Below are 22,584 nucleotides of genomic sequence, written 5' to 3'. Positions count from 1 at the left end.
CCCAGGGGCAATTTAGAAGTAGTTATATCACATAATCAGAGGTTGGCAACCTTTCACTAATGCAGGCCACAGCTTGTGACGCAGCCAGTACCATGGGCCATCATTCCCCCCTTGGCTGCTCCAGTGATGATGCGTAGATGACATAGCGAGGAAGAGCAGCCCTTTATGAAGACCAGAGAAACTGAGATGCAGCAGCTAGAGGTGATTGACATGCCATTAGCAAAACACAGACCAGATCAAAGAGCTGCGGATAATCAGGAGTTAGTACAATACAGCCCAGATCAGACCTTTGCAATCCCTTTGCAGACCTGATCTGGCCCATTAATACTTCTGTAATGTCATCTACAGACAAAGGCAACAAAGTAAGGAAAAAGAAAAGTTTAAGTAAAACATTAAGAAAGGGTCAGTAAGCTGATCAGTATACAAGTGTCTTCAGTCAAATGAGAGATATGAATCAACTGGAGGATACATTCTGGTTGTCACACAGGCATTCACTGTTAATAGTCTATGCAACCAGCCACTCAATCCAGGCCTCACTGACCTATCAATTTAGAAAGACAGGGGACCCAGACAACAGACCCTTTTTATGAAATAAAAAAGCACAGAACATGGGAGGGAGAATAAAATAGCTAGTCTCCTGATTTTAATCTATTTTCACAGATCTGCCTCAGAACACACCTAAAGCCTAGTCCAAGTCAAAAAACACATGCAAATTGGAGGTTTAAAGAGAAAAAGAGATGGAAAGACAAACCTTTTAGCATCTTAAAAATAAAATTACCTGTTTTAGGCCATAAAGCATTGACTGCAACTTCTCCTCTGAATTCTTCCGCCATCCCCAGGACACACATGGACATACCATACTTAGAAATGGTGTAAGCTAAGCAAGAAAACCCAGCAGAATTTTGTTAAGTGAGGTATGAATTCAATGTCTGTGTTGAGATACAAATTTCATTAGTTATACTATACCAAGGAGAAGAGAATTGATTTAAAAGAAGTTTCTCAAGAGAGAACAGCCTACATGAGGCAAGATCTGATGAAGAAAAAGGTTTGCACTGAACTTTTTATTAACTAATCTTATGGTTTGCCATTTATTATTTCACCTACAAACTTGCGAACTCAAACTTTTGACCAAAATTCCAGTTTCATTGTACATTAAAAAAAATAGTTTTACAATTCTTTGGCGTGAAAAGTTTTGAACAGCACAAATGACAGACCTGTCAAACTGTTCCATACTTTTAGGGTTTGTTACCTGATACCAGCCCAGATAACTAGAAAATGGTGCTTCCTTATTCTTATCAAAGAAATCATGGGTCAGTTTTATCTTGCTCATCTCTTTCTTTGAATAACAGCCACTACTACAATTTACTGCATTCACATAATTTTAAGAAACAAACTTTCTTCATCAGAAAAAGCCAAGTAATGAAAACAGTTTCAGTTTCAAGGAAAAGAATGAAAGATTTAATCTCACAAATAGGAGGGGGGGGACAGGTTCAGAGTTTTGAAACTAAAAAATATCCAAATCTAATATCAATGTTTTTGTTTACCAAGTGAAGATACCTTTGTTAGTACACAAATCTGAAACAATACTTTGAAAAAGGGAGTCAAAATCAAAATTGACTGTTTATTAAGTGAATGTGTGGCCAGGGACACTCCTGCAGCTGGGGAACCCCATCAGCTGTTCACAGGATGATGCTTGGAGCTTCCGGGGTTACCCAGACAGTTTGTTACACCAATTATGTTAGGGTCTCAATAATTATTCTCTCCTTTTTCCTCTCCCCCACAAATATAATCCTTTCCTGGGCCACAATGAGACACTTTCAGGAAGCGTGAAAAAGCCTGGATGACTCAAATCAGGGGTGGGCAATTATTTGGACTGGAGGGTGGATGGGATGGGGCTATGGGTGGGAAGCAGCATTGAGGAGCAGGACGGAAGGCCAGGGTCAGGGCTGGGGTCAGGATTGCAGGGCTGTGATATCACAGGGCTGGGGACCAAGGCAGAGCTGCAATCTGCTCCTTGCACACCCCTGTGGCGGGTGCCAGTTCTGTGGGAGGGGCCATGCAGAACTGGAGGGCAGGGGAGTGTGTGGACAAGGCATGCTTAGCCAGGCAGATGGGACAGGGCCATGGATGGGTGGGGAACAGTATCCAGAAGCAGGATGGGTGGGCAGGGCCGAGGCTTGGGATCAGGACTGTGGGTCTGTGACAATGCCGGGCTGGGATTGCAGGACAATGACAGCACAAGGCTGGGACCCAGGCCTGGGGCAGAGCTGCAATCTGCACCCAGCATGACCCATCCCATGGAACTGGTCCCTGTTGCAGGGATGTGTGGGCAGAATATCGTTGCTCTGCTCCATGCCCTGGCCCTGACCCTGCATTGTCACAGCCCCAAGATCCCAGCTCTGGCCACTCATCCTGCTCCCTTATGCCACTCTCCACCTGCCTGCAGCACCATCCCATCCGGGTGGACATACCCTGCCTGCGTGGGTCCTGGGCTCCATGTCTGATACCTCTGGCTGCTCTGTCTGGTGCGCTGGCAGTGGGTGTGGGATGGATGGGCTGGGGTGCCCGAGCAATGGGGCCAGATCCAGAGGTGAAAACTGGTTGTAGCAGCTAGAAAGAACTACTGCTGCAGTGGCTGCCGAGAAGCAAGTCCAGACATCACGCTGCCCCAGCCCTATTGCATGCCCCAGGGGCAGCAGGACCAGCTGCATGCACCACAGCCTGGGCTGCCCCCTGCATGTGAGATGGGCAGGGCTGAGGGACCTGCCATGGGCCAAAAAATCTTGGGTGGACCAGATCCAGCCTACAGGCCATATTTTGCCCACCCCTGACTCAGACCAATTTGTACCTGCAGCTGAATGAGGGGCTTGGCATATAGGCACACCACTCATACATCTTTCATAAATGCTAGTTAACTTAAAAATAAAATAATGGAGCACTACATACCACAGTGATTTTTGAACCAGATGGGATTCAGATTAAGTGGGGGGCTGATGTTAAGGATGTGAGCTATTTTACTGTTTTTTAAGAAAGGAAGGCATAATTTAGACCTAAAAAGAAATGAAACAAAGACAAATTAGACAAGTTAACAGTAGTCAGGAACTTCCATTGTACACATTTTAACATTTTTGGCAAAACCACCACATTAGAGGAATCAATAAAATACATGTTTTATAACAATGAAAGCTGCAGCCTGATCTCATTTGCCTGGCCCAGTGATTTGCAACCTTTTCAGGGTCAAGGCACCCTACCACCACTTTTTTGAATGTAGCAGCACCCCTGCCTGAGAACCACTATTGGTTACCCAAGTCCTTCTTAGTCAGCTGCTGCAGTCAGGAAGGACTGTGAACCCTTGATGAAACTGTGCTAGGCTGCACAGCCAGCCCAGGGAGGGCTGCGCCACTCGCATGTGCTTCTCCTGCATTAGGACTCTGATCAGCCTAAAATAGGCAGAAGATGCCTTGGGCTGTGCAGCTCTTCCTAGTCCAGCACCCGTAACACTCCTCCCAGAAACAGGAGACAGGACAGTTCCACCAGCACCTCTTTTCAAGAAGAGCATGGGGGAGGACAGACCAGAAAGAGTTGCATAGCATGAAACAACTTTGCTGCCTGCTGATTAGAGAGACCTAGGGCAAGGGGAGTGGGAGGCAGTTTTGCTTGGCCACTGCCACCACAACATCCCTAAAGGGAACCCAAAGGATCCCGGTTGAGAACAGCTGGCCTAACTCCTGCTTTTGTATTAGATTAATACACAGCCCACAAAGAAGCTACACAATGATACCTTATATAATGTATAAGTCTGCCTTCCTTCCTAGTATTGAAGCATGAATATTAGGCAAGATTTTTCAAAATAGCACAATCAAGAACCAGGGTGGATAATAATCAACAATTAAAAAAAAAAAAGAAGAAAATAATCAGATTTTTAAGATTTAAATGAGATTGTTTTTTCATTTAATTGTATTTTTTTGTTAAGATACTTTTTGAAAAAAAATAAACCTATATAGCTTTAACTTAAGATATCATCATGGAATAGGGATTATAACTTCTAATCATATACTATTTGAGACAATATATTCATGTAACCTTTTTAGAAGTTTTATAAATAGGTCACAGGCCATGGACTATATTATAGGCCAGAGGCTCCTCTATATATTAGTAAAGATTAAAGAAAACCACTCTACCCAATGGGACTCAGTGCTCAGTCCAGAACAGGGGTGGTCAACCAGGGGTACACGTACCCCTAGGGGTATTTAGAAAGGCTGTAGGGGTTACGCGCGGGCGGGCAGGCAGGCAGGGACGGAGCGTGTCCTGGGGCGCAGTGGTGAGGTCTCCCCTGGTGCGTTCCCATACTTTTCTTCTTACTGGGTGGGAATGGGGGTGGGGCAGCGGCACGTGTGCTGGGCACCTCCGGCCCCACCTGGTACACCACAGTGCCTCCCTGCCCCGCATCTCAGCTCACTCTCTGTGCCCGCCTCTAGGAGCAAAGCCAGAGGGCGAGGGCAGCAGTGCCCCTCTGCAAGCCACACACCCACTGCAGTAGCCACCACTGCCACTACCCTGCACCACTGCTGCACCCCGCGACACTCTCTCACAGCCGGTCGCACATGTAGCTCTGTGGGCTGGTGACAGGCAGCGTGACCCCATCGCCAGCTTGCAGAGTTGCATGTGCAACCGGCTGTGAGAAAGTGATACAGGGCACAGCAGCGATGGCCACCGCATGCGAGCCCACGCCAACCATTCAGGGGTGCATGTGTGGCCCGTAGAGGGGCACCACTGCCCTTGCCCCCCGGCCCTGCTTATGGGAGTGGACACAAAGACACCCGCCCCCAATTCTCGATCTGGCCCCACCCATTCCTCCCCCCTAACACACACTTATCTGCTGGGGGGGGGGGGTGGGTGTCTATGTCTGCATCTGCATGTGTGTGTGTGCATGCCTTTCCCCTGCCTGCCTGGCAGCAGTAGGCACATGGCATCACGTGGCTCTTGGGGCAGTGGCAGGAGGGGGCAGAGCCCAGCCTACAGTAGCATCTGCCTCCACCCCACGCACAGATCTGGGGGGCGCATGCCCCCTGGGCCTCCACCAGGGTGCACACAGCAGCAGGAACTGCCCCCTCGCCTACACTCCCTGGAGCAGCGCCTTCCTGCACTCTGCCCCAGCTGTGTAGCACCTGCTCCTGCCCCAACCCCAGCCCACTCCCTCCCTCACCATGGGGGCTTCGATCACCCCCCCCCCCCCCCTTAAAAACAAGAGAAAAATATAAAGGGGTACACGAGCTGAAATTTTGAGGCACCTGTTAAAAAAGGTTGAAAACCCCTGGTCTAGAAGATCCTATTAAGCATCTCTGTGATGCTTAGTTTCAGTTCTCAAATTGTGGAGAACTCTCCAGAGATAACATCCTTGTTAACTTCAGTATATGGAGATAAGAGGTAACAGACCTGATTACCTACCCATCATCCCTATTCTCTCTGCAAGTTTGTGTACACAGTCAAGCCCTTAACCTTTCTCTAAAAGTGCAAAGTTTCAAGAAGTTAAATGAATAAATGACTGTTGGGAGTGGAGTAGATCTGGGCAAGGAGGAGTCTGGAGATGCATGCAAGGGAGGAGGGGCAGGAGACACAAAAGAGAAACATTTATTCCAGAAGTCTTGAGGGATAAGTTTCTGAGTACAGCCTCCTCACTGATTAGAGATCTAGTGAGGGAATGGTATGGTAGAAGGGAAAATCTATCATGGCAGCAGGCTTGCCAGGCCGTAAGAGAGACTCTGTTTGGGAATATTTTAATTAAGTTCCTCTACCTGTGGGTAAGACAGGCATGCGTGCAAAATGCAAACAGTGCAACAAAGAAATGCAAGGCCTGGTTGCCAGAATTAAACAACATCATGACGACAGCTTTCTCTCAGGAAGAAGCTGCTTTGAAGAGGATGGATGGAACATGTCTGAACATGCAGGATTTTCAGGTTAGTAAAATTTCTTATTTCATAATTCTTTCTTAAAGACCACCTGTCTTCCCTGTCCATATCTTTTGGGTGGACTTCTAGACTACCTGAATTATCATAAGAATGTTTGAACAAAAATATTGTTGTTACTTTATGGAACTATCATAGTTTGAATACAGTTGTGATATAAAATAATGGCTGAAATAGGCAGATCTTCCTTTTACAGTTTCACTTCTAAAGTAGTACTGAGTGCAATGAGTAATACTAAAGGAGCAGTACTGTAGTGACTGCATTGACTTCTTTTGTTCAGGAGGATCCATCCTCAACATACAGGATTCTGACTATCCATCTTCAACATCATCATTACTGTCTACAGTTTAAGAGTTATTTGCTAATAATACCAGTGTTCCAGTCAAATGCGTGTCACATGGTATATCACCTGTAGCCAAAAGGAAAAAAAAAATCTCCATCATCCAGAACAACCATAAATAAATTTGTAATAAGCACCAGCAGATTACAGCAAGAGGCAATTGATGAAAAAAATTGCTTGGTATGTTTATGCATCAAACTCTCCTTTCCATATGATTGAGACCACACATTTCATTGACGTGGTTCAGTCATTACGACCAGTATACAGTCCACCTAACAGAGCAACCACAGCAGGCAAATTGCTAGATCAAGTGTATGAGAAAGAAATTGAACACTATGCAAAAAGTCCAGAGAGGAAAACTGTTAATTTCAGTCTTGATGGGTGGAGAAACGTCCACAATGATCCAGTAAGATGTGCTTGAGTGGCAACAGAATAAGGGACTGTATCTTACAGAAACAAACTGATACATCAGGAAATACACACACAGCAGAATACTTACAAGAAGTAGCAGTAAAAGCTATAACAAACTGTGAAAAAGAATTCAAATATCTAGTACGCAGCTTTGTCAGACAATGCTGCAAACGTATCAAAGATGAAGAGAAATCTAGAAGAAAGTCCCAAGATAATAGCATATGGCTGCAGCACTCATTTGATGCACCTCTTAGCCAAAGACTTCAGTGCTCCAGAAATAAAAGCAAATGTTGCTGAAATTGCAAAATACTTCTGTAACAACTACTTTGCAGCAGCTGCTCTAAAGAAAGCAGGAGGAACCAGACTAACTCTCCCACAAGACGTGCAATGGAACTCAGTAATAGACCATTTTGAGTGATATATTGGGAACCGGCCTAATCTGATGATAATTTTGTGAATAAAATCGTGACATAATAGATGGAACTTTCATAGCCAAAGTTCTCAACACTGGGCTAAACAAAAATGTAGAACGTATGCTGACTATCCTAAAACCCATTTCCATAGCCTTCAACAAAGCACAGGGAAATCGCTGTTTGATTGCTGATGCTGTTGAAATTTGAAAGGAACTGAGTGAGACCTTGAAAAGACAAATACACAATGAGAGTTAAATTACATCAATCAGTGCATCTCCAGCAAAGCTAGGGAAGTGATTCTTCCACTCTACTTGGCATTAGTGAGACCACAGCTGGAGTACTGGCTCCAGTATTGGGCACCGCACTTCAACAAGGACGTGGTAAAGCTCGAGAGTCCAGAGAAGGGCCACCCGTATGGTCAGAGACTTGCAAAGCAAGCCATATGAGGAAAGGCTGAGGGACCTGGGACTCTTCAGTCTGAAAAAGAGAAGGCTGAAAGGGGACTTAATACCAGCTTACTGCTACATCAGGGGAGTACATCAAAGGGCTTGGTGAACAACTGTTCACCAGGGCACCCTTAGCGAAAACCAGGCATAATGGCCATAAACTCCTGGAAGACCATTTTAGGCTCAACATTAGGAAAAACTTCTTCACAGTTAGTGTCCAGACTGTGGAATAAGCTCCCTCCAGAGGTGGTGCAATTGCCTACCATGGAAATCTTCAAGAGGAGACTGGACGGTTGTCTTTCCTGTCTGGTGCAGGGGGCTGGACCTTACGATCTTCTGAGGTCCCTTCCAGCCTCGCAATCTCTGAATCTCTGAGTCTACAGGCATTAAAAAATGAATGGATCAAGCACCATCTCCAGCTCATTTTCTTGCCAGTGTTCTCAATACTTGGGACCAGGGTGAATCTTTAACTGCTGAAGAGGAGGAGTTGGCTATGACATGGGCATCCAGCAAACATCCTTCCATAATACCGACCATAATAAATGTCAGGGCTAAGAGTTAACCATTCAAGAAGTATATGTTTCCTGATGAGGTTTTAAAGGAAGTCACACCAGTGAACTGGTGGAAGTCACTTAAGCACCTGGATTCCTCAGAGACTATTAAAGTGATAATCCAGCTTTTTAACAGCAGTAGTTTCTTCTGCAGGTGTAGAAGGAATATTTTCTTCCTTTGGACTAATTCATTCTAAACTGAGAGATCTCTTGAGACCTGAAAAAGCAGGAAAGGTGGTCTTTTTTTCCAGTCTATGAATAAACAGGAAGAAGAAGGTGAAAAGTGAGTTTTCTGCATAATTTAGGTTTCTCATGTTGAGCTGGCTGAAATAATCTATTTAATTCTTTTAAAACCATTTCACATTTATAACTAAAACAGTTAAAGATTCAAAAATATACACACTTGCTGTTTTAGTTAAGTAAAACAATTTAAATGTCTGTTGGTTTTGGTGATGGTTGTTGTCCTCCTAATACAGCGTGGCAAAAATATTAGGCCTGCGTGAAATTTTGCTGGCTGTTTCGTTTTGATGCTGTTTCGACTCATTTCAAGTTTGAAACAGTGAAATTGAAACAAAGCGAAGTTTCGAAACACCCTTGAAACAAAACAAGGGCAGTTGAAATGTTTTGAAAGTTTTGAAACATTTCAAGTTTTGAAGCTGAAACAGGGCTTGCCTGCAAGGAAACAGAAAGTAACGAGAGGAAGAGGGAAGGAGTAGGGGAAGGACACAGTGAGGACGCGCCTTAATACACACGCAGGAGAAGAAGCTTCTGTAGGAGAGGAAAGAAGAACTCTGTCACAGATTGGCTATCTGAGATGCTGCTGGTGCTACCGTGCTGCTCTTCACTAACTTATGATTTTACCTGTTATTATTTAAAGTGGTGGACCAGACAGGCTGTAGGGAGGAGGAAACCTCATTGGGACACTACCGTGTCATGTAGAGGCCCAGTGCCAGTGACAGCATGCCTTAACATACACACAAAGTCACACATGTCACGAATTTTGCTTGTCAGCAGCCTGAGGTGCAGTTTCCCAGAAACCACTGTACTCATCTCCTTGAAAGATGGCAGGTTTCATGGCCTCAGCAGGGGCTACCATGCCTGCTGTTTTCACCCCCTGTGCCTTCACACTTACAAGTGACACGATTTTTGCTTTCAAGACTTTGAGGTGCAGTTTCCCAGAAACCCCTACACCTATGTCCTTGAAACTTCGCAGAATTCATGCCTTCAGAAGGGGCTACCATCCCTGCTGTTTGCATTTAAATCTGCCAAAAAATGAAAAAGTTATAGGCAGTTTTGTGCTTCCCCATTATAGCCTACAGGCAAAAGGACGAAACACCAAAACAGTTTCAATGAAATGAAACGGAACAGTACTTTTGAAACTAAACGAAACTCGAAACAAAATGCTGTTCCGTCGAAATGGCAAAATGGAAGTCAAAATGAAACGGTACTGTTTTGCACAGCCCTAAAAAATATCCCCCAAATATCCATTATTAATCTAGTGAATTGGAGATAGCTCTCCTCCCAATGACTTCACAAGTATCTGCTTCAATTAGCTTTGGTAAATAAAATAACCAAATCATAATTCAGTTCTCTGATGTAGCTGCAAAATTAGTCTGAAAAAATACCAAAATAAATCACTGCTTTAAAATGTATCATGTGTACCTTCAAAAAATGAAACATATCAATCTCCGAGTTGTGAATAATATGCATTAAGGTTATATCAAACAACAAGAAAGCACTTTTTGTAGAAAACAATGATTAATACTAGGCTTCTTGACCAGTGATTTAAATCACGATTTAAATAATGATTTAAAATCGATTTGATTTAAATCAAACCCACCCTGCCAAGAACTGGAAGCAGAATCTCAGTGCTCAGTCTCCTAAATGCTTTAACTCTGACATTTCTGGCTAGGTTTTTACAATGCTTGGCACAGCGCTCTAAGTTACTGACACTAGCAGTTTATGGTGTCATGTTTTCATGCAAAAAAACACAGCTTCTTTCCTCGTATCAACCTGACACACATTCCTTTTTAAGTTTTATAAAGGAAACAATCTAATGAGTAGATCACAGGACATGCATATCCAATCTATATATGGGTTGGTTGAGGGGGAAAGGCACTGGTTGACATGTAAGGATCCTTTTAGTGTTTTTTTAAAACACTGTAAAACCCTAATATATGTTTCAATGTTCTGAATGCACTTGAATCAAGAAACATTCTGATAGGCATACTGCATAAAGTTGAGGAAAACTCTTCTATACCCCATCGTGCCCAGATATTACATATTTTAATAAATGTAGCTTTGCAAAAAAATTGTAAAAATCTCTTTAAATACTTGTTTTTTTTCATATACCTGTTAATGGAACCCATCTATCTAGACAGCAAGGAAAGAAAGAGTAAAGCATGTCATTTGGTTAAACCACAAGTCTTCTGATTTAATAGATACAGTAGTAATGATAAAGGCCATTCCTCCATGCACAGCTTCCTTTGGGAGTCATTTGTCTTTCATATTTTTCAATTTGTGACAACACAAAACAAAAGCTGTTTTCCTTTTTTAATGTACTAAAGGAGAGATTGCCACTCTTGTAAAACAGCAGCAGCAATATCAGCACTTCTTACGGATATTAATCAAAATTAATGTCACCATCGAGGAAATGTGGTTGTTATTGAGAAAAATAGTACTCTTGCCAGTGAGAAGATAACACTACTTATTCAGAGATTTAGCAACAGACATTCATAGGGTGCACTTCAACATTTGCTCTAAATGTTTTCCTAAATGTTATGTTCCATAGGGTGTTTTTCCCCTAATCAACTGAGCTACTATTTTCAGACACTGTTACATGAAGACTTTCAGGAATAGGTAAGTGCAGGGTGGGAGTGGGGAGGGGAGCAAACTCTTTAAATAGCCCCTTTAATACAAACATATATTAGGCATGTTTGTTTAGTTCAGCAAAAAAGTGTTTTAACCCATTCTTATGCAAAACCAACTAATAATACCCTTTTTCAAAGGCAAGAATTATTTTAAATACGTTTTTTTTCTCCCACTATGTTGAGTTTGCTACTCAGAAAGCATGATCTTTACCAAGCAGCATGACAGATGTAGCTTTAAGATTAGAAACCATTAGATCAAAGAGTGCCTGCATTAGTACAAGCAGGGCATGTCTACATGTGTGCCTGATTGCATAGTTGTTACTGAACATTTAGTACTTCTTTAGCAAGTACTAAAATGACTGCTCAGCAACCGCTGGTACTGCACAGTCCTGGTGCTGTATGGGTCGCTTCCAGCCCTACCATAAGTAGCAATGAGCTACTGTGCAGTAGCGGCGGTGTCACGGTTCATGCCCGCCGATGCTACAATGCCACAGCAGCAGTGATGTAGCACCTTGTGTAAACGTGCCCATAGTAACTGAAATAAAACTCAGAAGGCTCTCTAACAAAGTTCTGTTCAACCTAGCTTTCAGTTTTAAAATCAAACAATTACACAGGGACGAATGGCTGCTTCTCTCTAGAAAAGATTTCTTTTTTAGTGTATTTATTTGGAAAGATAAGGAAAATATTAGTAAGGGCCACAGAAGTTGTGGATTCAACTCTCAGTGGCATTTAATGATGTAATAAAACTGCTAGCCTTCTGAAAGAAATGCAACAATTTCTTTAATAGAAAATGAATATTCTGCTTAATGCTTCCAATTTACTCACTAAAACATTTGAGTATTTTTTTAGAGCTTAAAAGACACACTTGCGAGAAGGAAACTTACAAATACTGCTTTGCATACAAAAAGATAAAGGGAATTGGTAACAGATGGTGATTTTATTTATAACACGAGAGCGCAGAAATTTGAGTAAAACAGGATTTGAATTTGAATTTTGTTTACCAGAACTGCATTGACCTAATTTGCTTGTAACTATATGGAAAATAATAACATTTGGAATCAGTATCACAGGTCAGCACCTCTCAAGAGCAGATACTAACATCTTATTACAAACCTACGGGAATGCTATTCTAGTGACATACCCAGTTTTCAATCCCAAATTAATTCTTGAAAGAATTAAAATCTAAGTCATTCATTCAGAACCTCTCATTTAACTATATCCATATACACAACATCTTAAACTTAAGTTTAAAATATGTGTAAAAAGATACACAGTTACTGAATGAACATTGACAGTTATGTAATTTAATCCTTAAAGTTTTAAACTTTTTGAACTTGTACTTCTACAGCACTCACGTAAGGTAAGTTCCTCTTGTGTTAGCACTCATCATAAGATCCAGTTTCTTTGCAGTTGTTTCCAAGGTACCGGTCAGGGAGATGGCACTTGCATTATTCACCAAAATATCTATTCCTGAATCAAAATAATCCATTTCACATTAATATTTTACACTCTACCATTTAAAACAAAATGGGGAAAGAATATAATGAAAATGTACTATTAAAGTTTCATTATTTCAATAAGCTAATTTTAACTGAAAAGTTTTGAAGATCGTTTATTAACGAAGGACATCCCTGCTCCCTCAGTGCACAAAATTAGCATACCTCCAAATTTCTGTACAGCTTTCTCCACTGCATCAGCGATTTGCTCTTCTTCCCTCACATTAACAACACATGGTAAAGCCTTTCCTCCAGCCGCTTCAACTGCAGAATTTAGAAACCAAAATGATTTTAAAATTGGGCAACTGATATCAGAGTAAATCACCTGTGCAAGTTAATGATTAACGACAAAACTGACTCCAAAATTATTATGCAACCCACATAATTATTAGTGCCATCAACCTCCCATGGCTTCAAGCTACACATCACCACAAACTCAGAACAGAAAGCTCGAGAACTGCAAGGATCCACTGTCCTCAGAGTGACATTAGGGCTCCAAAGGACACAGCCATTCTTAAGACACATTCAGCACAGTATCATCTCCTACTGTTAATCAAAAGGCAAGCAGAATCTGCAATCACTACTTCTCAGCAAGACTGCTGCTGAGTCTGGGAGGTGAAAAGAATATGGAGAAGGTAGGGGGTAGCAAAGAAACATATCAGGCTATTGGGAAAAAGCAAAAAATACCCTTCAGTCACTATTATTTAAAAGAGTATTTCAAAAGCAATTTAAGGAAGAAAACAAAGTTAAATTTAAAGCCACGACTTCACAAGTTTCAAACTCAAGAGCCGTTTGATCTGACTCCTGCACCAATGCAAGAATGCTACTCCTAAATCATGCTTGTCCAATGCTTATGCAGCTTCCTCCTGAAAACTTCCAATGAAGGAGACTGCCCTGCTTCCCAGGACAGGCTCTTTCACTGTCTTAATAGTTCTGAAAGTAAGAAAGTTTTTTTCTTGAGAAGTAATCTGCTTTGCTGCCATTTTAAAGCCATTCTATCCTGCCCTTTGTGGCAAGAGCTGTTCTCCCTCTTAAATATTTTCAAATATTTTAAGACTGCTATCATGTCCTCTCAATTTCCTTTTTGCCAAGCAAAACACACCTAGTTCTCTTAAAACATCCTTGTACAGTTTGTCTTATCGCTTTTGTCACCCACTTCTGGAACCTAACATTACTAAATCTTTAATACATGGAGCCCAGGAGTACACACAGTACTGTAGATAAGGCCTTACTAGTACTAAATTACTAACGTAATTACCTAAATCCAAGACAACTTTCATTTAAAATGACTCCACAACATGGAAAATGTATAAATTTGTTATAAATTTTCACGTATAGAATCTAATTAATGAAGGGTCATCTTATATTTGTTCTCCCCACCGTTGGAGCATGGCAAGCAGCAGCAGAGGGGCAGGCAGTAAGGGGGGCAGGTGGCAAGGGAATCGAGTGGCCTGACCCTTGCTCCTCATTGGGCCTTGCCTGCAGGCCTCTGACCATAACGAGTGGCCCTCCTCTGAGAAAAAGACAGACACATTGCAAGGCCAAAGCTAGGCCTATGATTAAACAACGGACATGACCATTTAAATTATATTGCTTTATTAACTCCTATGCAGTACAGCTGTCTTGGTGGTAGACCCTTGCCAGAGTAACAGGGCTTGGCTAGCTCACATTGGTTCGAGACCACCCTGTTTTTCTCTCCACGTTGGACCTTTCTCCCTTCACGTGAAGGCAGGAGCCTAGAGGACCAGCCACCTACCCCGATACCATCACAGGAACACCCGAGTAGAAAGGGGTGGGTTCTAGGGAAGACGAAGCCCCCCAGAAGACACCTGGACACTGAGATCTGCGCCCATCTCATTGTACCCCACTACAGTCAGGTACCACCTCCTTATATCCTTTTCACTAGCAGCAAGTTGTGGCAGGCAGGATATAGATAAGGGGGCTAAGCACTCCTTGAGAGTGCAACACCTGGGCCCCACCCCGGTGAGTCTCTTTGGTCCAGGTTCCACTACAAGGGGTAAAACAATATGAATATAAATTGTACCAAAGCTTAGCCATACCTCATCACCTCTCCCTGCAGCCACTGTCTGTGCTTCTCAAATGTGGGAAATCTGGAGTGGAGAGCTAGAGGTCCTGATACACACAGAGACAGATCCTAAAAACAGTCTCCTGCCCCAAGAGGTTGAGTAAGGGGTAAAAGGATGAGTAACAGGTGGTAAGTAAAAGGATACTGGGGACTGGGAGAAAGGGAAATGTTTGGCAATTCCATTTTCTGGCAGGCCAGACATCTGGAGCAGTGATGCAATTGTAAAAAGTAGGCTTATGTTCAGGGCCTGGTGTGGGATGCAAGATCTTGTGTTGCCCTGCTCATCTTCCATATCCCAGAAAAGGTTTTCACTGTCTGCACTGCTCATTCCAGCAGCTGTGGATCATGTCTCCTACTGAGAGAAGTTGTCTGTGACCTATCTGCCCTCTCACTTTTGTCTTGCAACATCTAGTCCTGCCTGGAGTTCCCCTTCCTTTTTTCTGCTAGGCCATCCAGTCCAAATCCTACTCAAGCAGTGATCATCCCAACCAAGTGTCTGACCTGCACTTAAAAGCTTCCAGTCAGGGAGATTCCACAGCCGCTCTATTCATAGATGTTTGGGCCAGAAGGGACTTCAGCATATAATCGAGTCCGACCCCCCGCCCTGGGCAGGAAAGAGCGCTGGGGTCAGATGAACCTAGCCAGGTGCATGTCCACCCTCCTCTTAAAGACCCCTATGATAGGAGATAGCACCACCTCCCTTGGAAGCCCATTCCAGATTCCAGCAACCCTTACCATAAAGAAGTTCTTTCTGATGTCCAACCTAAATCTGCTCTCCGTCAGTTTGTGGCCTTTGTTCCTAGTTACTCCAAGGGGTGCCCTTGTAAACAGAGCATCTCCTATTCCTTGCTGCCCTCCCCTGATGAATTTGTAGACGGCCACAAGATCACCTCAGCCTTTTCTTGCAGAGGCTGAAGAGATCCAGGTTCCTCAAACTCTCCTCGTAGGGCTTTGCCTGCAGGCCCCTAACCATACTAGTGGCCCTCCTCTGAACCCTCTTGAGGTTATCCACATCCCTCTTGAAGTGTGGGGCCCAAAACAGGACATTACTCCAACTGCAGCCTGACCAAGAGGGGAAGTATCACCTCCCTAGACCTGTTTGTCATGCACCTGCTAATGTATGATAAAATGCGGCTTCCTTTACTGATTGGTTTGTCACACTGACGACTCATGTTCATCTTGGTGTCAGCAATGACTCAGAGAGCACTTTCTGCTGCTGTACTGCTGAGAAGGTCATCCCCCAGCCTATAAGTGTGTTGGTGGTTCTTTCTGCCCAGGTGCAGCACTTTCCATTTGTCTTTGTTGGACTGCATCCTATTTTGTTCTGCCCATTTTTCCAACCTGTCCAGATCCACCTGAACCCATTCCCTACCCTCTGGTGTGTTAACTTTGCCCCATGATTTGGTATCATCTGCAAACTTGGACAGGGTGCTCTCCACGCCCTCATCCAAGTCACTGATGAAGACACTGAATAGCACCAGTCCAAGGACTGAGCCTTGTGGGACTCCACTGCCCACATCTTTCCAGGTCAATATCAACCCATCCACCACCACTATCTGGATGCGACCCCTAAGTCAATATGCCACCCACCTGACTGTGTGATCATCTACATCACAGCCTGTCAGTTTTTTTATGATAACAGAATGAGATACCGTATCGAAGGCCTTCTTAAAGCCTAGGTAGATGACATCTACCTTGACTCCTGCATCTAAGCATTTTGTGACCTGGCCATAAAAAGAAACAAGATTAGTCAGGCAGGATCTACCTGCAATGAATCCATGCTGATTTCCTTTCAGTATTATTTCCCCTGCTGGGCTCCCCCATAGGTGATTCTTAATGATTTTTTCCAGAGTTTTCCCAAGCATAGAGGTGAGACTAACTAGCCTATAGTTTCCTAGTTCCTCCCTCTTCCCCTTCTTGAAAATAGGGACCACACTGGCCCTTTTCCAGTCCTTTGGGACCTGACTGGAGCACCATGAGTGCTCGAACAGCCGTGCCAGCAGCTCTGCTATGATGCTGGCCAATTTCTTCAACACCCTTGGATGAAGTTCATCCAGGCCCCTCCAAGTGCCCCTTCACTAAGTCTGTGCTAACAGTTGGTGATCCAGTGTCCCTCCCGTGTCTATCTATGATCCAACTGGGAGATCTGTCATGGTATGTGTCTAGGAATACAAATGCAAAGAACTCATTGGAGACCTCAGCTTTGTCCCCGCTCTCCGTCACCAATTGCCCTAGCTTGTCCTGTAGGGATCCTATGCTACCCTGTGCCTTCTTTTTATTCCCTATATACCTGAAGAAGGGCTTTTTGCTGTCCTTAATTTTTGTCACCAGCCTAAATTTGAATCCTCCTTTGGCCTTCCTGATTCCCTGGAAATGCGAGCCAGGGAGGTATACTCCTCCTTGGTAGCTACCCCCCTGTTTCCACAGCCTGTATACCTCTTTCTTTGCCCTTAGGCTTTCCTGGACTTCCCTGTTCAGCCAAGAGGGCTTCTTGGCCCTTTTGCCCCTTTTTATGTGCAATGGGATTGTCTCCTGTGCCTGTAGAATCGCTCCCTTGAGGAATGAACACCCTTCCTGGACCCCCATTTCACCAATGCTCAAGCTTTAATGCCTCACTAACTAGTCTCCTGAGCACACCGAGGTTAGCCTTTCTGAAGTCTAGCATTTCAGCCCTGCTGGTTAGTTTACCCACCCTTCACTAGATAGTAAATTCAATCAATCAATGGTCACTATCCCCTAGGTTACCTTGTATCTGCAGATTCCCCACCAGGTCATCCCCTGTAGCTAACACCAAGTCCAGCAAGGCATTTCCCCTAGTGGGATCGTATACCTCCTGAGTTAGGTGGAGGTCCTGTATGCAGGTTAAAAACCTGCGTGAGCAGTTAGATTTGGCTGACTGCTCCTGCCAGCAGATGTCAGGATAGTTTAGGTCACCCATGACAACCATCTCTCTTGACCATATGGTCTCTGAGAGCTGTCTGGAGAATTCCAGGTCTAGCTCATCCTCCTGGTGTGGCGATCTATAGTAGACCCCAACTACCAAGTCCCTTTCCCCCCGACCTCCTTGTATCCTGACCCACAGTACCTTGGTTTGGCCCTCCTCGGATCCCATCTTGATTACAGAGGATGTATATTGTTCCTTAACATAGAAAGCAACACTCTCCTTTTTTCTTCCCCGCTCTATCCTGCCTGTACAACCTGTAATCCTCAATGCCTACTGCTCACTCTTGTGTAGGGTCCCACCAGATTTCAGTTAGTCCAGATGGTCCTACTTTGAACAGAGGGTTGGACTAGATGACCTCTTGAGGCCCCTTCCAACCCTAATTTTCTATGATTCTAAAACTCTCCATTAATCCTGTCATTTAATTGTAAGAAGATTTTAAAATAAAGAAATCGAGAAATCTAGCCACATAACTGCTGCAAGAATGGAACAATTATAATCTAGGACTAATTATTTTAAAATGGGAAATTCTATTCTTTGAACATGACACTAGTCACCGTTTAAGTTTCTTACTAATGCTTATTAAATAGACATCAACTCTTTAATCCTAGACAAACAAACTAATCTCCATCACTGCATTAACTGGGGCTGACCCACATGTGGTTAACAGGCAACACAGAACTGCTGACACAGCAACTCCCCCTCCTCTTTCAAATGCAATCTCTGGCTGTGGACTTTCAACTGCTTTAAAAGTACTTTGTTAACAAATAAGGGAATTGAGGGGTGTTTTTTCAGGCTCTTCTAAATAGTGAGAGATTTCCTGATCACAAAAGAACAAAAACTTCTGTATAGCACTTTAACAAAAGAAAAGAGACTGTACAACAGAAATGAAGTGAGGTTGATTGTTCAATGCTGTACAGTATTTTCACACCTCACAAACAATAAGTTTACCCTGACAACACTTCTGCGAGTCAGAAAAATGATCCCTGTTATACTGAAGAAAGACTAGGGCTGGACAGAGATTAAGCAGTTTGCTTATTGTCACACAGGAACTCTGTGATCCAACGAGAAACAAACTCATGTTTCCCAAGTGTAGTCAAGCTCCTGAAAATTGCCTTCCCTTTAGTCTCTGCCCTTCATTTTGCAAAGTAACATGCAGCTCCTGAAAGACGTCAAGCCCTAGAGGCTTCTGAAAGAGCCTGCTTTTCACTGCAGTTTCTGCAAAAGCAGTAGTCTTCAAATAACCCTTTAAGATTGTGATAAATAATTATTCTTATATTGTTTCAGAACAACTAACTTTTATCTATAGGGTAACAGATTTAGACCACCGTGTATTAAAAAAAGTTGTATGATACTAAAAGAGCTTAAATCAGCATTGAGTTAACCAACACAGACAGGATGTCTGAACTTAACCACAATAAGGAAGAAAGAAGAAAACATATATAGAACAAATTATAACATCACAGTTAAGACTGATCATAGACTAACACGATATCTGAAGTAGCATAAATTAAGGTCATGACAGGGATCATGTATATGTCTAGGCTGGCCACCAAAGGGAATATCTATATTTGAAATACAAGTCTAGGCTGACCACAATGGGCCCCTTTTTGATCTGGAAATAACCTGCATATGATTATTACATGCTTGCTAACTTGCTGACTATGCATAAGGATAGGTAGGCAAGAGGGAAAAAGAGGAAATAAATTGAGAAAACCTCAAGAAACGTGAAAATTGGACATGAACAAGGGTCAACTGAAGAGGTAGTAGAATTTGATTGGATAACAGCAAACCAAGGAACTTTGAGGTATAAAAGCAACTCAGGTACATGACACAGTAGACACCACTGCGCAGATGCACAAAAGCCCCCCTTACCTGACAACATAGCCTGGCGACAGACGTCGCCAAGCAGCAGAGTACTCATCCTATAAGTAACGTTATCTGATCATTTCATTTTGCTTTGTTTAATCTGTCAACAAATCAATGTATTCTGCATGGCTGGAATGGTCAGAGTTCCCAGTTACTGCTGCTGCCCCAGCCACCTCAATTCTGCCTGCAGTCTGGGTGTAACACCCAACTGAAAAAACTTACTCTCCTCTGCAGCAGTGTAGATTGTTCCTGCAAGCTTGGGATGAGGCTCACTCGTCTTGGCAGCTATCACAATGTTTGCACCATCCTTTGCAGCTTTCAAAGCAATTGCTTTACCAATGCCACGGCTTGCACCAGTGATAAAGAGAGTACATCCTGATAATTTCCTAAAGGCAGGTAAGAGGAAGGAAAAAAGAAAGGAATTTTTTTTTTACTACCATGAGAAAAAAAAATAATAAGTCACTTAAGGAACAAAAAGTAGACCTAAGAACTAGGTTACAAGCTAATAACTGGTTAAAAAAAATGAACACCATTGAAATGAATACAGTAGTAATTTTCAAAAATAGTGTGGCAGCACCCTGGGGTATGCAAGGGGATAAGCACTGTTATAAATTAATTTTTTTAATGGGCTGCTACTAAATTCAGAAAAGTTATGGAGGGGTGCTTTGAATCTAAGAAGCCTGAGAATCACCGTCTTACCTCATGGCTTTAAGCATGTTATTCCTCTATCCCACTGACCTAAAAAAAACACACGTACCTTCACTTTCAGTACCCTTTATTGCCAATACCTATGCTGTCTCTCATCTCTCCTATCGGGGTCGTCCAATTGCCAAGAACCGGGGGCGACAGCAGCATTAGCCACAATACCCCCAAGCCTCACACCCCACAGATACTCCCCCCACCGCTGCACTGCATGTCCATGGCCCCCCTCACCACTAAATCATGTGCCCATGACTGTCCCCTGACCAGCGCACCACATTCCTGGGACCACCTGCTTACCCCATACCTACTGCTGCACCGCACGCCCCAGGCTCGCCCTCAGCTCTGGCAGCTGCAATTTAATCCCATGCAGGCAGCAGGTGGCCCATAGGCCCATCTTATACTTTCAAGATGCCTGGATCAGACTCTTATTAGATTTTAGCAAGCAACAACTTCCATGCTTTCTACTATGTTTCTCCCTCACATTTTCAGGGAACTTCCCTGAAAATGTTTACACTGTCCTCCTTCAAATGTTTTCTTATATTTTATGTTGTGTTTGGGAGAGAGGAGGACACCTGCCTGGGGGGCAGCAGGACACGCCATGGGCCAGATGGCACCTAGGCCAGGAGGGACTGAGGGACCCACCATAGGCCAGACAAAGTCCCTCCATGGGCCAGATCCGGCTCGCAGGCTGTATTTTGCCCACCCCTGGTTTAAGTCTACTGGCTCCTTATCATGCTAAATATTATCTCATTGGCCCTTTGTAAGCTGACTTACACCAATCTCTTACCTTTTGTCTTATACTTCAACTGCAAGCATTTTGGGGACCTTTTTTGTTCTGTGTTTATATAGCACTGTGTATGATGGTGGTATACAGAGCTCAGAATTCATATAATTAAAAAACCGAGACACTCAGACTTCTTTTATGTTGCCTGAAAAACCTTTTTAAGTCTGTTCTGGTCTAAAAAGCCTGTTCAACTGCCGTTGTGAAATTCCATTTTTGTTTCTTAATCATTTTCATACCAAGTGTATTCTGTTTGCAAGGAAAGAGATGCTGATTAACTGCCTGCCCTACAAACAGCTTTCTATCTGTGAGTCAGTCTGAGATCCTGTCTTTTCATGCATCACTGATGATAAAAATTCCATAAAATAAATGAGCAACACTTTTTTTAAAACTATGAGAAACCATCATACACTGCTGTTGCTAAAGCATGGAAATGGACGCATTTCAACTATCATACTTTTGGCTTGCAGTATGGCAAACAAAAGCAGAAATTATTTCCAAGTTCAGACCCTATGCATGCATGATGTTGAACTCTGAAATTAAGAAGGTGTCATTTACATAAAATGATTTTTCAGAGGCGAGTCACAACTTAAAGAAACCTCACTTCTAAATAATTTAAGATGAATCATTTTCATTGCAGAATCTAGCAGGTATAAACATGCCAGTTGGTCAATTACAAAGAATACTCCTCCAGCATTGTGTCCTCTCAGGCTCAGTCCTGCTCCCTCTGCCTGTTGCTAAGATTCTCTCCTGACAGCAACCTTGGAACCCATCCGCTGCCAACGACAGAGGATCAAAGGTCCGCGATGCTTCTGCCCCAGCCCTAACATGCAGTGGCTTTCCTTGTGGGAGCCAAATCAAGTTACAAAACTATTAGGAATAAAAATGAGGCTCTCCTGATTCTTTCAGACCTAGGAAAGAGACAGCAAAGGATTATGGGTGAGGCTTGCAGCACTCCAAGATTGCCCAATGCATTGCTATCAGCTGCTTCTAAAACTATCCCAAACTTTAGTCCTTTGGACTGACAACTCTCACAATAAAGGTCAGCCACATCAGAGGACTTTTCTGCCAAGTGGTTAAAGATTTTAGACCAGAAATGCTGTGGACATTTTAACTCTCCCTGCACCTGAAGGGTGTTTGTACCCAAAAGCTTGCAAAGAACAATTTTTCCAACTATTAGTTGGTCTAATAAAAGATATCATATCTACCCAAAGAACCCTGTTGACTTTTTAAACACATCTCTTCTATGAGCTCTTCGAAAATGTCCCTTTTGTCCTTATCACCTCCCTGCTCTTCTCCTTCCGCCTCCAAATCAGAGACCAGACCCAGAGCCTGCTTTGACAGCACTTTTCCTTTTTTGGCCCAGCCCCCTTCTCTCTTTTCTTTTTATCGAGATCCTTCCTTGGCTTGTCTTCTTCCTTCTGAGTTTCTGCATCCTTTTTTTCCACCTGCTTTCTAGGGCTTTTTTTCTTTTGGTCGTTTTTTCTTAGTCTCACCTTCCACATCCTGAACTAGTCACTCTCTGAAGGGCAGCGCTAGAGGAAACCGTGCTGCTGTGCCCTTGGCAAGGGCTCTGCGGGGCAGTGGGGTGTGCCAGGGAGGTGTGTGAGGCAGTGGGGTGTGCGCATGGGTCCCTCCTGCACTGATGCTGCAGATGGGCGGCATAGGAGCGCAGGAGGACACCTACCCCACCTGGGAGCTGTGCCTCCTGA

The 22,584-nt window shown here is 43.4% G+C and overlaps 1 protein-coding gene across 3 annotated transcripts in view; it reads right to left on the bottom strand.

Moving 5' to 3' along the window:
• The window catches only part of HSDL2 (hydroxysteroid dehydrogenase like 2), a 41,766-nt gene that overhangs the window by 18,877 nt on the left and 305 nt on the right, over positions 1-22,584 (bottom strand). Inside the window, exons 2-7 of one of the 3 annotated variants that reach the window (XM_025216065.1) lie at positions 21,550-21,783; positions 19,612-19,775; positions 12,659-12,757; positions 12,353-12,467; positions 2,947-3,050; positions 779-877 (exon numbers count right to left, since the gene is read on the bottom strand). In XM_025216065.1, the coding sequence (XP_025071850.1) occupies positions 779-877; positions 2,947-3,050; positions 12,353-12,467; positions 12,659-12,757; positions 19,612-19,775; positions 21,550-21,569 (601 nt within the window). In that variant the 5' untranslated portion in view covers positions 21,570-21,783. Of the gene's footprint in view, positions 1-778; positions 878-2,946; positions 3,051-12,352; positions 12,468-12,658; positions 12,758-19,611; positions 19,776-20,088; positions 20,128-21,549; positions 21,784-22,584 lie in introns of all 3 variants that reach the window. The other 2 variants (XM_025216066.1, XM_006034124.3) reach the window with 2 other exon arrangements.

Source organism: Alligator sinensis, unplaced genomic scaffold, assembly GCF_000455745.1.
Source record: "Alligator sinensis unplaced genomic scaffold, ASM45574v1 scaffold371_2, whole genome shotgun sequence".
Lineage (NCBI taxonomy): Eukaryota > Metazoa > Chordata > Crocodylia > Alligatoridae > Alligator > Alligator sinensis.
This window is presented reverse-complemented; position numbering and strand designations above follow the sequence as displayed.